The 15,799-nt window shown below is 47.2% G+C and overlaps 1 protein-coding gene across 3 annotated transcripts in view; it reads right to left on the reverse strand.

The window, feature by feature from the left end:
- Ccdc60 (coiled-coil domain containing 60) overlaps positions 1-15,799 on the reverse strand; it is a 161,238-nt gene that overhangs the window by 78,813 nt on the left and 66,626 nt on the right. For 2 of the 3 annotated variants that reach the window (XM_076922566.1, XM_076922568.1), the window contains exon 2: positions 9,892-9,974. In XM_076922566.1, coding sequence (XP_076778681.1) covers positions 9,892-9,974 — 83 coding nt within the window. The remainder of the gene's footprint in view (positions 1-9,891; positions 9,975-15,799) is intronic. The other variant, XM_076922567.1, reaches the window with a different exon arrangement.

The raw sequence follows: 15,799 nt of genomic DNA on the forward strand, positions 1-15,799 counted from the left end.
TATCATTCTGATGAAAATGTTGGAAGACTTAAAATCATCACTGTCATTTTCTCTCTAGATTTCTCTGCTAATTGTAGCGGATCTGGAAAGTCCCGTGGTAAAGGAGTGGAAAGGAACTCAATCACAATAGGTATGCCTCCCTTCTCTTGGTTTTGGGTACCCCTGCCCCATTTCCCTAAAATCCTGGTAGGAAGTGCAGGGACCAAGGGACCAAGTGAACTCATTTGTGTGTGATTGTGTGTGTGTCTCTTTCTCTGTGTGTATATGTGTATGTGTGTGTGTACGTGTGTATATGTGTGTGTATATATATATATATGTGTATCTGTGTGTGTGTGTATATATGTGTGTGTGTGTGTCTATCAAAGAGAAAAAAACATTTGTACTTCTGTTCTGCAGCATGAGGGCCCATCCTCCATCTTTGGTAAGGAGGAAGAGGAAGAGGAGGAGGAGGAGGATGAAGAGGAGGAGGTGGCGGTGTTTGTGTGGCCCAGGAGAAGGCAAGGGTGGACTGAAGTATTGCAGCTGACCAAAAAGGGGTCGGGCCACAGGCTCAGGCCTCCTGGCTTCTGTCTGTTTTTGGAGGAACCAAGGGGAGCAGGTGATTTGCTGGATTATTTTGTCCTTTGTAGAAGTCTCTGAGGGACGGTACTGGGTTCCATCTGGGTACATCAGAGAAACGGACTGGCTGGTCCAAGTTCACACGGCAGACAGGAGATGGACTGGGCTGCCTTGTTTCTAAAGCTTTTTTTTTTTTTTTTTTTTTTTTTTTTTTTTTTTTTTAAATCTGGGAATACTTTCAGGTTGTCTCAGGAAACTCAGCATGAAAACATCAAAGCGTCTTCTAACTGGTCTGCCCACAACCCCCGACACCTGTTCCTTTAAATCTCAGCTTTATCTGCCTTCCATACTCTTTCTTTGTTAATCAATCCAGGGAATCAGGTTGATTGACTTATGTCTATCTTTCCAATTCCTCACCAATGGCTAGCAGTGGTAGGATTTGAACCCAGTTCCCAAGCCAGCTAACTTTCTGCTATGCCAAGTGAACCCTCCGAGCCTTGGTCTAAAAATGGCCGTGCTGCTCCTTATCTGGGAAAGAATTTCATGAGACGACTTTTCATACAAATCTTTATGCAAAAAGTTTTCATAGAAATCTTGATGCAAAAGTTCCAGAGATTTTGGTGTTTGGGTTTTAAGCGCATGCGCCTCTGGCCACGCCCTCTTCAAAATGGCAGCCGCTGTGATGGAGGCTTAGCCTTAGGAAAGGAACAAAACCAACCTTTTACTCTCAGCTGAGAGTGTAGCCAGGGAGAGCAGAGGAGGAGCTAACCCCAAGACTCTGGTTGACTAGAGGCATCAGATACACAGAGACACGGAGACAGACAAGGAGTGGGCAGGGTGCTTGGGTCACAACCAGGATGGTAAAAAAGCAATTAGCTTGAGCCAGCTTCCCCCAGCATGAGTGTGTGGCTGGGTTTATTAATTCCAAGTCAAGAATGTGGGCCAAATGTTTGTCCTCACAGAGCATACAAGGGACTCATTAATAGCAACATCACTGGCTTCAGGGCATGGGGGAGATGTGATTGACATACATCTTGTTTTGGGTACAATCCAGAAATTTTAACTAGGCCTACGGCCAGTGCATATACTGGTATACAGGTCTAGGGTCTTAAACAGTTCTGAGGCTTTGAGACAAGACCCCAAGTGTTGCAGAAGAGACAAAGGAAAGACTCAGGGCTGGACTTGGGGCTGTGAATGTTCGTGGCTATGTATATCCAGGCACTGGATGATAGGATGCAGAAGCTAGAGGCAGCACTCAACAGATGCCAGAGGCAACCAATAACTTCCCAAATGTTTAAATTCACTGACTGAAATCCAGTCTCATCCAAACCCCAATTCAAATTAACGAGACGTTATTATAGCTGCCACAATATACTCTTGTAGCTTCTAATTTAGAGATGATAAGGTAAAACCTGTACCATGACATCATCTGGGAAAATGGCTGGAAACCAAGTCTGCGCTCAGAGGAAAACAACACTGTGATCCATTAGTGATGTCTGTCAAGAGCTCAAGGTAAGGGCGTGCGTGTCACACATCTGTAATCCTACACCTAATATTTTTTCTCAGTTGAATGATGAATTTGATATCGTATTTGGGGAGTGGGAGTGGGGAGGTGGGTCAGTTGGAAAGATCAACAGGTGAGCAATTATGAAGGCCTGGGTTTGACTCTTCAGCCTACATGTAAACAGCTAGGTATGGCTGCCTGTATTCTTGTAACTCAGGGATGGGAGGCAGAGACAGGGACACCCCTGAGGCTTGCTGGCTTTCAGCTTTACTGAGAGAACCTGTCGGAGGAGAATAAGAGACACCAGCACCCTCCCTTAGCCTCTGCATATGTATGTACCCACTCACAAACGTGCATATACAACACATACTCACACACACACACACACACACACACCACGGGGGAGAGAGGGAGGGTCATCTCACTCTATCTACGAATCCAGACACAGATAATACTTCCAAGTGAATACCAATAACATTATCAAACAACATTTACTTATGAAATAGCCCGAGAAACGGGCTGGGATGCTAAAAGCACTACATTTCCTCTTCACGTCATGAACAGGAAACCATTTCACGTTTCTTGGTTGGTGAGCTGACCTCCCGAGAAGGATGTGTTCTAAGAGCACACGTACAGGGCACCAGGGCTATGGTAACCTCATGGAAATCCAAGTTGGAAAGTTGAGAAAGGGTCTGGACCAGCATTTAGACGGTAGCTCATGAGGGTGTGGCCCATGGGGGCGTGGCCCGTGGGGACGTGGCTCCTGGGGCGTGGTCTCTTGGTTGAGCATTGGTACAGTGCAGGGGCTGGCCCTCACTCCTCTCTTCCCCACCCATCCCCACCCCTCCCATCCCCACCCCTCCCCTCCCCTCCTTTACTCTTTTCTGTGGGTTCTTTCTAATTCATCTCTCCTTTCAGCTTCACCCTGGCACCTCTGCCCACCCCACCCCTCCTCACCCATCCCCACCTTTCTTTATTTTTAATAGCCCAGTTCCTCCCTCTTCCACTGCTAGCTGCCTGACTGTTGACGCGGTTTCTGTTGTACCTTCCCCACAGCGAGACTGATGTGCGCAATAGTCCTTGGGTCTTAGTTCATGGCTCCAAAGCCTTCTCGAGGTCAGGTGCGTGGTTACAATAGACAGAAAAAGGGGTTTGCAGTACCTAGTCTTTTGCAGCAAGCCCCTGCAGATATTGCCCACTGTGAGTGGAATCATTATTCCCCGTCAATCTGGGCTGGGTTGTGGCTTACTTTGTCCACAGGATATGGCAGAAGTGATGTTTTTGCCACTTCCAAGAAAACAAATCTCGAGGTCTTTTTTAGGACCTGCCTTACCACCAGGAGACCAGGCCCAGGTTAACCTTAAGAATGGGAGAGCATAGTTGAATATCCCTAGGGTACAGTGTGGAAGGATCACTGTCAATGAAACTCTGATGGCCAATGAGCTGAGGCAGGGTTAGAAGGTGGGACATCCGGCAGAGAGAGAGAGGAACCCTGGAAAAGTGTCAAGTGTGGGAAGATTTGCCACCTGGACTCAGAGAAAGTCCAACTGAGGAGAGGTAACTAGCCATGTGACAGACATAAAATAGTATAAACAGGATAAGTGAGCTAGTGAGAACAAATCCAGCTTAGCTTATGGCCAAGGCATTTTAAAATAAAGATTACCTCTCCAAGATAGAAAAGCCTGGGGTTACACATAGTGCCCCTGACCAAGGCCATCCTTGGCCTGCCTATATCTACATGATCTCTGAACACGGTCAGCAAAGCCACCCACCCAATCCTCCACTAATTACAGACACACAAGGGAGTCCAGGAGACATCAGAGGTGTCCTGGTTTGTCTTAACTGTCAACCTGACCCACACAGAGGTATCTAAGAGGAAAATCTTGATTGAGGAATTGCCTAGTTCACGTGGTCTGTGGGCCTCTCTGTGAGAGGTTGTCTTGATTGCTACATGGTGTATGAGGGCCAGCCCACTGTGGGTGATACCATCCCTAGGCAGGCGGTCCTGGTCTGTATAAATACTTTCTTCTTATTATTAACAAGAAGAGAAAGCCAGGTAATCATGAACCCATGGGGGAACAAGCAGTGGTCCTCCATGGCTCTTCCTTGGAGTTCTCATTTCCTGCAGTGATGCCCTGGGACCTAGAAGCCCAATAAACTCTCCCCTCCTGTGGTGGTTTGAATGAGCTTGCCCAGGGAGTGGCACCATTAGTAGGTATGGCCTTGCTGAAGGAGGTGTGGCCTTGTTGGAATGCGTGTGGTCATGTTTGAGTGGGTGTGGCCTTGTTGGAGGAAGTGTGTCATTGTGGGCGTGGGCTTTGAGACTTTCCTCCCAGCTGCCCGGAAGTCAGTCTTCTCCTAGCTGCCTTCGGAACAAGTGGTAGAAAGAACTCTCAGCTCCTCCTGCACCGTGCCTGCTTGGACGGTGCCATACTTCTGCCATGATGATAATGGGCTGAACCTCTGAACCTGTAAGCCAGTCCCAATTAAATGTTGTCCTTTATAAGAGTTGCCACGGTCATGGTGTCTGTTCACAGCAGTAAAACCTTAACTAAGACACTTCCCAAGCTCTGTTGCACAGAGCACGTCATTATTAGGGTGCCAGGCTAGAGCACGTCATCACAGCAATGGAATGAAACTAGGGTGCCAGGCTAACTGTGGGCTCACAGTTCTGTCAAACAGGTTGTGCTGGTGAATCTTGGTTGTTGACAGGACTGAGGAGTGCCTAGGAGACAAGTAAATCACACCTTTGGGTTTATCTGTGATGGCGTTTCCATAGAGGATCGGCTCAGACAAGGGCTCCCCTTAATGTGGCCAGCTCCTCTAAACTGAGGACCCAGGGAACAAAAGAGGGGAAAGCCCACAGTATAGGCATCCAGGAACCCATGTGTGTGCATGTGCGTGTACCTGTGTGTGTCTGTGATGTGTGTATGTATATGTTTGTGTGTGTCAGTGTATAGGTGTATGTGGTGTGTATGTTTGTGTTGTGTATATGTATGGTGTATATGGTATATCTGTTTATCACATATGTGTATGGTATGTGTGTATATGGCATGTATATATGTATATGATGTATGTATGGTGTGTATATGTCTGTGGTATGTATGGTCTGAATGTGCATGTACATGCATGTGTGTATATATGTATATGATGTGTATATGGTGTGTATATGTCTGTGGCATGTACATGCATGTCTGTATATGTGTATGGTATGCATATGTGTATGGTGTCCACATACATGCACATGTATGTGTGTGTATGGTATATTTTATGTGTATATGGATGTTTATGGTGTGTGTATGGTATGTGTATTGTGTGTGTGGTGTGTGTGTATGGTGTGTGTATTGTGTGTGTGTATGGTATATATGCATGTGTGTGTATCGTTTTTTACTAGCATGTTGATCTTCTTCCTTAGTGTTAACTGAGTTATCAAGGTGAATAAGAAAATCCATCCCATGAATCCTTGTTTGGGAGCACAACATGGACAGGACAGGCTGCGAGCCTTTACATCCTAACAGGTAGATAGGGGTACCACAGTAGGTCTTCAGACACACGAGTGCTGCCTTTCTCTTAGGCTCTCATACCCACACCGTCACCCAGTCTAGTGGCTGAGCCATCCTCTTCCCATTGTTTCTTTTCCTGACCCTCAAAGGTGTCACCCTCACCATGGCCTTCCAGGCCATCTTGATGCCGTGGGTGTAATTATATTCTTAAAATCGGAACCTCCCCCGCCCCCGCTCAGAACCCTCCAGTGGCTTCTCCAAATGTTTCTGCATGGCCCTCAGAGCCTGCCTAACAGTTCAGCTCCATCTCTTCCCTCTGTCAGCCTCTCTCACCCTGCGGCTCCACACAGACCTCTCTGACGCTGTAGTATGCCCAGCATGTCCTGACTTCATCACCCCCTCGATCCATGCTCTGAAATATCCCAGCTTCTCCCCCTTTGTGGGAATGGCTGTTTTCTCCCCTTCAGGCATCAGACCTAGGACCTCTCAGTATAAATTATTACAAACCTTACACACAGACACACACACACACACACACACACACACACACACACACAAACACACACACTAACCATGTCCCCTCCATCTCCTAGTCTAAACACCATCTTGGTGTGTACATCTCCAACCCTCAGGCTCTGTTTGCCAGATGACGAGTGACCTCATCTTGTTAATCTGGAGTTCTGTTCATTGCTTTATTTCTAGCACAAAGGTCACTCTGCTTGCTGTACACCTGGTGGCACCTCATGCTTAATATTTAAAATAACAGATGAACTCAGAGAGCCAGAGGTACATCATGAGGATTCATTTTTATTGCCAGATTGCCTGGACTTAGGATCGCATATAAGACACATCTCTGGCCATGTCTGTGAGGGTGTCTGTAGGGCAGTTTAACTGAGGAGGGGAGACTCTTTCACATGTAGGTGGCGATGTTCCCATTGCATGGGACTTAAACTGAATGACAGGAGTCTTGAACTGAATAAGAAGGAACAAGGGGTGGAGCCAGTGGAACAGCCTCTCCCCCCTCCCCTTCCCTCCCTCTCTCTCTCTCCCCCTTCCCCTTCCCTCTCTGTGCCTTCTGACTGTGAGGTGACTGGTCACAGTCACACCGTATTCACAGTGTGAGCAGGACTATGAGCTAGGACACAAAAATGGGCAGAAAAAAGAGTCTAGGGTCCCAAATGCCTTTTGAGGACACAGCTCTAAACCTCTAATGACCTGAGTATCTTCCTCTAGTCTCCACCTCCATAAGGTTCTACTATTCTAGAAAGCACCACACAGGACACCAAGTGCCCATGGGCCCTGGAGGATCCCTGACCCAACCCAGAGAAGTATTTACCCTCAACAGTATGTTTGTGTGTGTGTATATGTGTGTGTGTGTATGTGTATATATGTATGTGTGTGCATATATATATACACACACACATAAATATATATTGTATATATACACACATAAATGTATACATTATATATAATTAATAATATGTGAATGTAATTATTATCAATATAATTAATATTAATATTGAGCATTATATAATTATACTATTGTTTATACACACACACACACACACACACACACACACACACACATATATATATATATATATAATAAATTTGGTCCCAAACCCACTTTAGTCTTAGCTATTTCTAATTGCCTTACTTTTGCTTCTGCTGTGTACTGAATGCCATCTGAAGAGACGGCATGCCAGATCTCCTAAATATGTGCTTGCTATCTGCCCTACTGGGTCTCCCATGGGGCAGAGGGGCTGGGAACCCAACACCATTTGCTGGTGCCTGAGCCCAGCTACATACATTTGTGTCGTGGTTAGATCATGGCTTTGGGCGAAGCATCTCTGTAATAGGCATGTTTGCCTTCCTCGAGGCACATGCAACAACAAGGGTCTGCAGGAAAATACACCATTGTTCCCAGGCTGGCTCAAGAGCCGGGCCCACAAGGAGACTCTAGTTGTCTCTCACCTGTGCTAGCAGAGAGCCTGCAACTTGGTGGCACAGGCTGCCCCTCCCCACCGAACATCTGGTGGAACAGGCGAGGAGAAGGCAGTTAGGGTTATTCTGGCTTGGCATCATGTTAAATTGGCCACGGAGCCAGGGGCGGTGTGACTGAATTATAAGGAGGCTGGAGCGTGAGATAAAAATCCAGGGGCTTTGGCTCACGGTGGGCTTGACTCTAATGGGAGATGATACAGATTGAGGAAAAAAAAAGCAGGTCGAAGAGATGGCATCTCTTCTGCTAACAATTCACCTCACTTAGTAATGTAGATAGACTGTGCAAATGTGCATGTGTGTTCACATATGTGTGCACTCGTGTTGTAACCCTCTGCAGGCAGCATTCCCTGGAAACCAGAGCTATTCCTTCCGAAGGGGGTTTCCCTATTCCTTGACTGTCAGTGGGGGTGGTAGGGACATTGCAACGCTGTGTCTCGTTTCCTGCTTGTGGCTCTTCTGTGTGTCCCTGTCTCCCCGTCCGTTTCACGTTCATCAGTCAAGCAGGCTGACCCTGTCTGTACAATGGCGATGTTAAATTCTAGCTTACTCCAGATCTCTGGGAAGTGGCGCATGTGACAGACTCCCTCAGCCAACTGCAGGATGTCAGAAAGCATCACCTGTCCCATGGAGCCTCCTCAGTCTCCTGAGCTGGTGGCATCTCCTGCCTTCCGTCTTTCTCAAGGCTTATACCACAGGTGTGCCAGTGAGCGGTTCCCAACCATTCCCCCACCAACCCCGCAGGGAAGGAGGCGGAGAAGCCCTGATTTGCTTTCTGATTTCCATCCCATGAATATTTCCATCATGGCTGATTGGGGATAATATGGCGTCAGTAGACCCGGAGCTGGGAGGGCGTTTGGTTCAACTCTCTCTGTATTCATTATTTTTCTGTTGCTGCGATGGAATGCCCCACCTAAAACCAACTTAGGAGAGGAAGGGTTTATTGTAGCTGACTTTGCAGAAGGAATGCAGTCAGCCATGATGTGTGGCCTCAGACCCACAAGCCCGCTGGCCGGCAGGACTCTAAGAGACCAGGAAGTGTGGCCGAGCCATAGAACCTCAAGCCTGGGTCCTAAAGCCCTATCTTCTCCAGGGAGGTCCCATAGCCTCCTGAAATGGCGCCACCCACTGGGGAACCATGTGTTCAAACATATGGGCCCCTGGACATTTCCTATGCTAACTGCGATGATGCTTCGTGGGGCCTTTTGTTCTGTGCGTGGATTTCTGACTGTTCTCCACACAGACTGGATGAGGACATTTGACCTCATTTACCCCCAGTTACCCATCTCGTGGCCCTTGTTACAAACAAAAAGACACATGGGGTTTCGGGACTAGTACTTTCTCCAGGGCATGAATGGGGGCGGGTGGGGGGAGGAGACACACTGGAAACCTGGCCGGTGCATGTTAGCGCATGACGCATGCGTGCTTCCTCTGGGAACTCTGGACTCAGAGCTGTTCATTGCTCTTCCCCTTCTCTTTTATAGAATGTTCTCGTTTGCTCTCTGTGGCTGCAATGAAATACTCATCAAAAGCAAGTTGGGGAAGAAAAGCGTTTTCTGGCTCAGGACTCCATCCAGGCTACAGACCATCCTTTGGGGAAGTCGGGGCAGGGATCTGAAGTAGCTGGTCACATGACAACCACAGCCACGGGCAGAGAGAAATGAATGCACCCAGGGCCCAGACCATGGAGTTAATGCCGCACACACTCAGGGTGGATTTTTCCACCCCGATTAACACATTTATGAAGAAACCCTTCACAGTCATGGCCACAGGCCGACCCAATCCACACAGTTCCGGGTCTCAATACATTGTGTTCGGTCAACAATCAAAACAGAACATCGCACGAACTGAGCTGTTTCCAGCCCTAAATCCTGTTTCCTTATTGAATACAATTTCAGTGATAGTATTTTGGGTTAAATAAAACCTTATCGGAATCGCTTCCGTCTGTTCCCTTTCTAGTGTGGATTGGCACAATTTAAGAGATTATATCATGGCTAGGCCCCAGGAGAGTAGACAGGGCTACCTCGCACACGGAAAGGCCTGCTGCTCTTGGGGTGGTTTCTTGGCCCCTTGCTTAACCCTATGACCTATCCTCCAGCCCCTCCACATAGGCTCGCCCATCATTCTGCAGTGCTGGACAGAGGTCTGGAAGGGAGGCATCGAGGATACGCTCATCCCCAGTGTTCTTTTCCCAGCATGCCTCACGTGTGTTTTATGCCAAGTCTTCCAATGGATGTCTACGGAGAGACTTGGCCCTGCCCCCTGTCCCCAGCCCTGCCGGCAGTGTCTGCGGCTCACAAGTCATCCCTCACAGAGCTCACTCACCGGCTTCGGATGAGGTCCTTTTTAAGGTTTACTACTTCCTTGTCTATAAACTTGATGTTCTTTGTTGTCTTGTCTGAGGCCTGCTGGGAAGACAGGAGAGGAGAGGGAAGGGGGACGTTACTACAGGTGCTCCAGGAGACGCTGGATTAACATAAGAGGCCCCTGTATCTAGCGAGAATCAGTTTACACAGAGCGAGGTTCTGCTCCAGCTCATGGTTTGGGAGGCTCCGGGCTGTCGCTGGTTGGCCCTGTTTTGCTTTGGACCTGTGTGAGGGTCAGGGAGCATGGCACAGCAGAACGGCTACTTCTAAAGCTTGTGGGAAACACACTGTGAAAACCTTTCGGAAGGACCATTCATGCCCCTTAGACACAGTATCTGTGGTTAAGCACCCTGCAAGAGAATATCCCTGACACGGATGCTGGGGCTCCCTGGCAAGGCTGCTCAGTTGCTTGTGAAGACAAACACCTGCACATGCCACAAGAGAAGACAAACTAAACAATCCGGATGCATCTAGACCATGAAAAGCGATGTCCTTTCAACAGAGTGACGCAAGTACCTTTATGGAAACAGGGGGATGTTTTGCATACTTTGATGGGAGGCCATGTTAGAAAGCACCATTTATAATATAATTTTGGCTTCAGTTTTAGAAAAATAAAAAAATGTACCTTTCAAAGATAGGGAAGGACATGGCCCCCAGATGTAGAGTTTTCTCTCTGGCTGTGGCTGTGACCGTGGTGGGTTTTATTTATTTATTTTTCCTAGCTGATGTGGATTGGATATCATATGACTTTGCAGTAGGTATGAGTTAGTTACATCATCAACACAGAGAAGAACTTTAAAAAATGGCCACACAGGTGCTGGAGCGATGGCTCAGTGGTTGGAAGCTCTGTCCGCCCTTGAAGATCATGGCTTCTCACAACCATCTGTAACTCCAGTGCCAGGGGACATACGCCCTCTTCTGGGAGTTCCATGGGAACTGCATGCATGTGGGACATACTAACCCAGGAAAAGCATATACATACACACATACACATACACATACACTGTGTGTGTGGTTGCGTGTGGTATGGTGTATGTATACAGTAGGTGTGTACTGTGTATATACAGTGTGTGATGTGTGTGTTGTGTGTACATATATATATGTGTGTGTGTGACTGTGTGGTATGTGTATATGTATGTACATGTATGTATGTGGTATGTATGTCTGTGTGTTTGTATGTACATATGTTTGTGTCTGACGTGTGTGTGTGACTGTGGTGTGTGTATATCTATGTATGTATATGTATGTCTGTGTTTGTATGTATGTATGTATGTATGTTTGTATCTGATGTATGTGTGTGACTATGTGGTGTGTGCATGTATGTGATGTGTATAGTATGTATTTGTGTGTAGTGTGTATGTATTGTGATGTGTATATGGTGTGTGATGTATATATGCATGTATGTTGTCTCTATGTGTATGTGTGCATGTGTGTGTGGTATGTATGTCTGTGTGTTTGCATGTGGTATGTATATGTGTCTGTGTATGTATATTTGTGTCTGATGTGTATGTGTGTATGGTATGGTATGTATATGTTCTATGTATGTGTATTTGTGTCTGATGTGTGTGGTGTGTATATTTGTGTCTAGGTATGGTGTGTATGTATGTATGTGGTGTGTGTGGTATAGTGTGTATGTGGTGTTTGTGTGGTATATGAATGTGTGCATGCCTGTCTCTGTGTGTGTCTGTGTGTGATTTGTGTGTGTGCATGTACATCTGTGTGTGTGTGTGTGCTTGTCTGTGTGTGATTTGTCTTGTATGTATTTGTGTGGTGTGTTTGTGTGTATCAGAGAGAAACCACATAAAGGAAGAAGGATTTGTTTTGGCCCATCATCTTAGGTTAGAGGTCTCTATCTGTGGCGAGGCCCTGTTGCTCTTAGGATTGCAAGAGGGTGAGGCAGAGAGGTGGAGGCAGGAGGGCCTGGGCGGGGGGGGGGGGGGAGCCGCTCACCCCAAGGCAGCCTGAGAGAGGGTGGAGAAAGGTGAGCTGAAGGGGGAACATGAAGGGGTGAGAAGGTAGATATGCGTGACGAGGGTCGGGTGCTGGGAATAAGATACAGTCTTCAAGGTCACATCCCTCTGATCTCCCTTTAATATCTAGGGCCTGTCTCCTCATTTCCTCCCCTCCCAACTCTGGTATCAAATCATAAACCCATTAATAGACTGATCTCCTGATTGAAACTTTCATTATCTAACGAATCCCTAAAGCACCCCCCACCCCCAGACATTATCCTTCCTGATGCTGTGACCCTTTAACACAGTTCCTCACGCTGTGGTGACCCCCAGCCATGAAATTATTTCATAAATAATCATGGCTGCTTTATTGCGTAATTTTGCTACTGTTATGACTCATGGTGTAGATATCTGATCTGCGTACCCTGTGGGGGTGGCCGCCCATGGGTTGAGAACCGCTGACACAGGGTGCTCATCTGCGTGCATGTGTGAATAGGTGCAGTTTGGGTGGGGGTAGCCATGGGCACTTGCAGGCATGGATGCAAGCATGTGCATATACTGTGTGCATGTGCACATATGGGTGGCTGCAGGCATGTGTGCAAGTGTGTGCATATGCTTGTGCGTGTGTGTTTGTGCACGTGGAGGTCAGGGGGACAACCTTGGGTGTTGGTTCTTGGGTGATTTTGTTTTATTTGAGACAGGGGCCTCTCACTGGCCTGGAGCTTTGCTAAGTAGGCTAGCCTGGCTAGCCCGCTGGCTTCCGGGGATGGCCGTAGGTCTTCCCCAGCCACTCTTGCAATTGCTGGATGCACATGCTGCAGTGCCTGGCTGTGTGTGCGTGTGCGTGTGCGTGTGTGTGTGCGTGTGCATGTGTGTAGGTTCTGGGATCAAACACGGGTCCTCATGCCTGCAAGGTAAGTGTTTTCCTCAGTGAGCAGTCACCACAGCTAGGATGGGTGAACCTTCAGAGTGCAGGAGACGCGTAGGAACCAAACCATGATGGTGTCCAACTTTCAAGTATATTTCAATTCTTTTTTACTTTATTCTTAAATTATGTGTACATGTGTCAGTCTGTGCGGGTGAGTGCGGCCGCCCACGGAGACTGGAAAGAAGTGGGTGCTGGGTCCCCTGGAGCTACAGTCACAGGAGGCTTTGTGAGCCAAGCAACGTCGGTGCTAGAAACTGAATCTGGGTTCCGTGGGAGAGAAACACTCTTAATGATGGAGTTGCCTGTCTAGCCCCATGTATTATTTCCATGAGTGACGGGGGGAAATGTGCCTGTGTATCAGGGCTTTGTGTCATCACACCAGTCTGTATTGCTGTGTTAGAGAATTTACAACCCCATCATCAGCCTGACACATCTAGGGGATAAGATAGCTCTGCAGCTCGGCTGGCACCACAGTGCAACCTCAGGAAACCACTCCTGGCGATTTTTCAATGGCAGTCCCAAGCCAGCAGTGATAAACAGCTGGAAGAGGGAGCCCTGGTTCTCGGGACAGACATGAGTATCATTCAATATGAACAAAGTTAGAAGTTTGAGAAGCATCCCAGAATTACTCTTTTAAAGGGAGTCGTGCCTTACGGCTCAGAGATCTCTCAAGCTTGTCACTCTCTTGTATCTGCCTCCCAGGTGCAGCCACCACCCCTGGGCTCCAAAGTCACTTCTTTTAAAACTATTACAGAGTTCATGTAGCATATATGTGAAAAGCCTCAGAAGTGGCAGTCCCAGCCCACAGGGCAGCACAGACAATGCTGTCTCATGGAAATAGCCATGGGGCTGGGTTGTAGCTCAGTGGTGGAGCACTTGCCTGGCAGCTTCTGCAGAAGCTGCTGCCGCACCATGGAGAGCAACAAGTGAGATGCTGTCCAGCTGCCTGGTGCTGTCACAGGACAATGCAGTGTTCCTGAACAGTAATGCTGGAGTCAGCACACCTGGAGCCTGCCACTTATGTAAGAGTGCACCAGGGGCTGGCTCAGTGGTTCATGGGCTTGCCGTGCAAGCTTAGGACCCGAGTTCAGATCCTCAGAACCCATGTACTAGTCAGATAGGCATGGTGACCCACCTATAACTCCAGCCTGGGAAGGCTGGAGATGGGGGGGGGGAGGGGAGGTCTCTAGAGCAAGCTGGCTGGCGAGGTTAGCCATATTCAGTGAGCCTTTGGGTTTGACCAAGAGACCCTGCCTGATTGAATAAGGTGGCTCTGGGTTTGATTGAGAGGACCTGTCTTATTGAATAAGGTGGCTCTGGGTTTGATTGAGAGGACCTGTCTTATTGAATAAGGTGGCTCTGGGTTTGATTGAGAGGCCCTGCCTGATTGAATAAGGGGGAGGCACATGAAGGAAGATTCCTAGCATCAGCCCTGGGGCTGCCAACGAACACACACCCATGTGCATGTGCTCCCAATACACAGGTGAGCACACAGGTGCAAACAGGTATACACACATGCACACCATGTGCTGTTTATCACACGTACACAAAAAGCTGAAATAAGATTAAAGACTACGGCAGATGCAGTTACATGGAGCATGGGGTGTTTGCTTGTGGTGCTGGTCCTCTGTGTTATTGGCTTAAGGGTTTTCTGTTCTTCATTTTTATGATTTTGAGAGTGCAATTCATTATGTATATACACATATATATACATACATATACACACACATATATACACATACATACACATATATATACATACACATATATACACATATATACATACATATACACACACATATATATACACATACATACACACATATACACACACATATACACACACATATATACACACACATACATACACATATATATATACACACATAAACACACATATATATACACATACACACATATATATACACACAAACACACACATACACATATATATCTCTTCACTCTAAGCCAGGTAGCAGGTTGTTGCCAGGGCAGCATCTCTGAGTGGTCTTGATTGTGTCACTTTATTTCATGGTGGATTTAATCACAGGTAGGCAGCAGGCTGGACCACCTAGGTTTCTATGGGCACGTTCTATGATGTCTGTACAGTGGTGGCGTGGCCCCACACTGCATTCCTCTGGTGTCCCCACCGTAGAGCATAGCTGCCTGCTCCTCACCCCAGCAATCCCACTGCCATCCAGAGAAGCCAGGTAGCTTCCCCTCACGAATGTCTCCCACAGCAGTGTGAATCATTCTGTCAAACCCCCAATTCCCCAGCAAGCCGGCATCGTGGGGCTGAGCCACGGTTGGCCCAGACGGCGAAGATGGTTCTGTTCTGTGGCTAATGTTTTGTGTTGCTGTATATGTTTGTTTATTGGCATGGAAGAGTGTCAGCAGAATATGATTTCACGTGGAAATGCAGCTTATGTGTAAAGAAATTAGACTGTACAGAGTGCTCATATTTCCACTGTGTAGAAATTTCTCACAATTTTCTATCATCTCGTCTAGACAACTTTTTTTTTTAAATTGATGTTGAAGAATCCATGTCATGATAGAGTAATATGGAAGTAAACACAACAAATCAACAATGGGGCTGTCATATCAGGGTGTCGGAATTATAAGTTAATTAAACAATCATTCTGACTTGGGTTGTTCTTTTTCCTAATTTTCTGTAATTTACATATATTAATTCTAATTAAATAATGGCGTCTTTCATGTTTGTAGGGCAATTTTTGACTAATTCTCTCGATGCGCGAAAATATAAATGTTTAACGCTGATTTGAATTGAGCTGTCTAAGGGCCTGGGATGATGTGAGTGAGCCGTTGTATGCAGTTTCCAGATGGGAAGCAAGCATGTAGTTCTGTAGAAAGAGTGGAACATCCCAGAGCAGTTACAGAACTGTTGGAAGACCCGGAGAGCCAAGCAGGGGCAGCAAAAAGAAACCCTGGATATACCTTGGCCAGCCATCAGGCAGGACGAAGGGAAA

This window comes from Arvicanthis niloticus, chromosome 24 (genome assembly GCF_011762505.2).
Source record: "Arvicanthis niloticus isolate mArvNil1 chromosome 24, mArvNil1.pat.X, whole genome shotgun sequence".
In the NCBI taxonomy this organism is placed as follows: Eukaryota; Metazoa; Chordata; class Mammalia; order Rodentia; family Muridae; genus Arvicanthis; species Arvicanthis niloticus.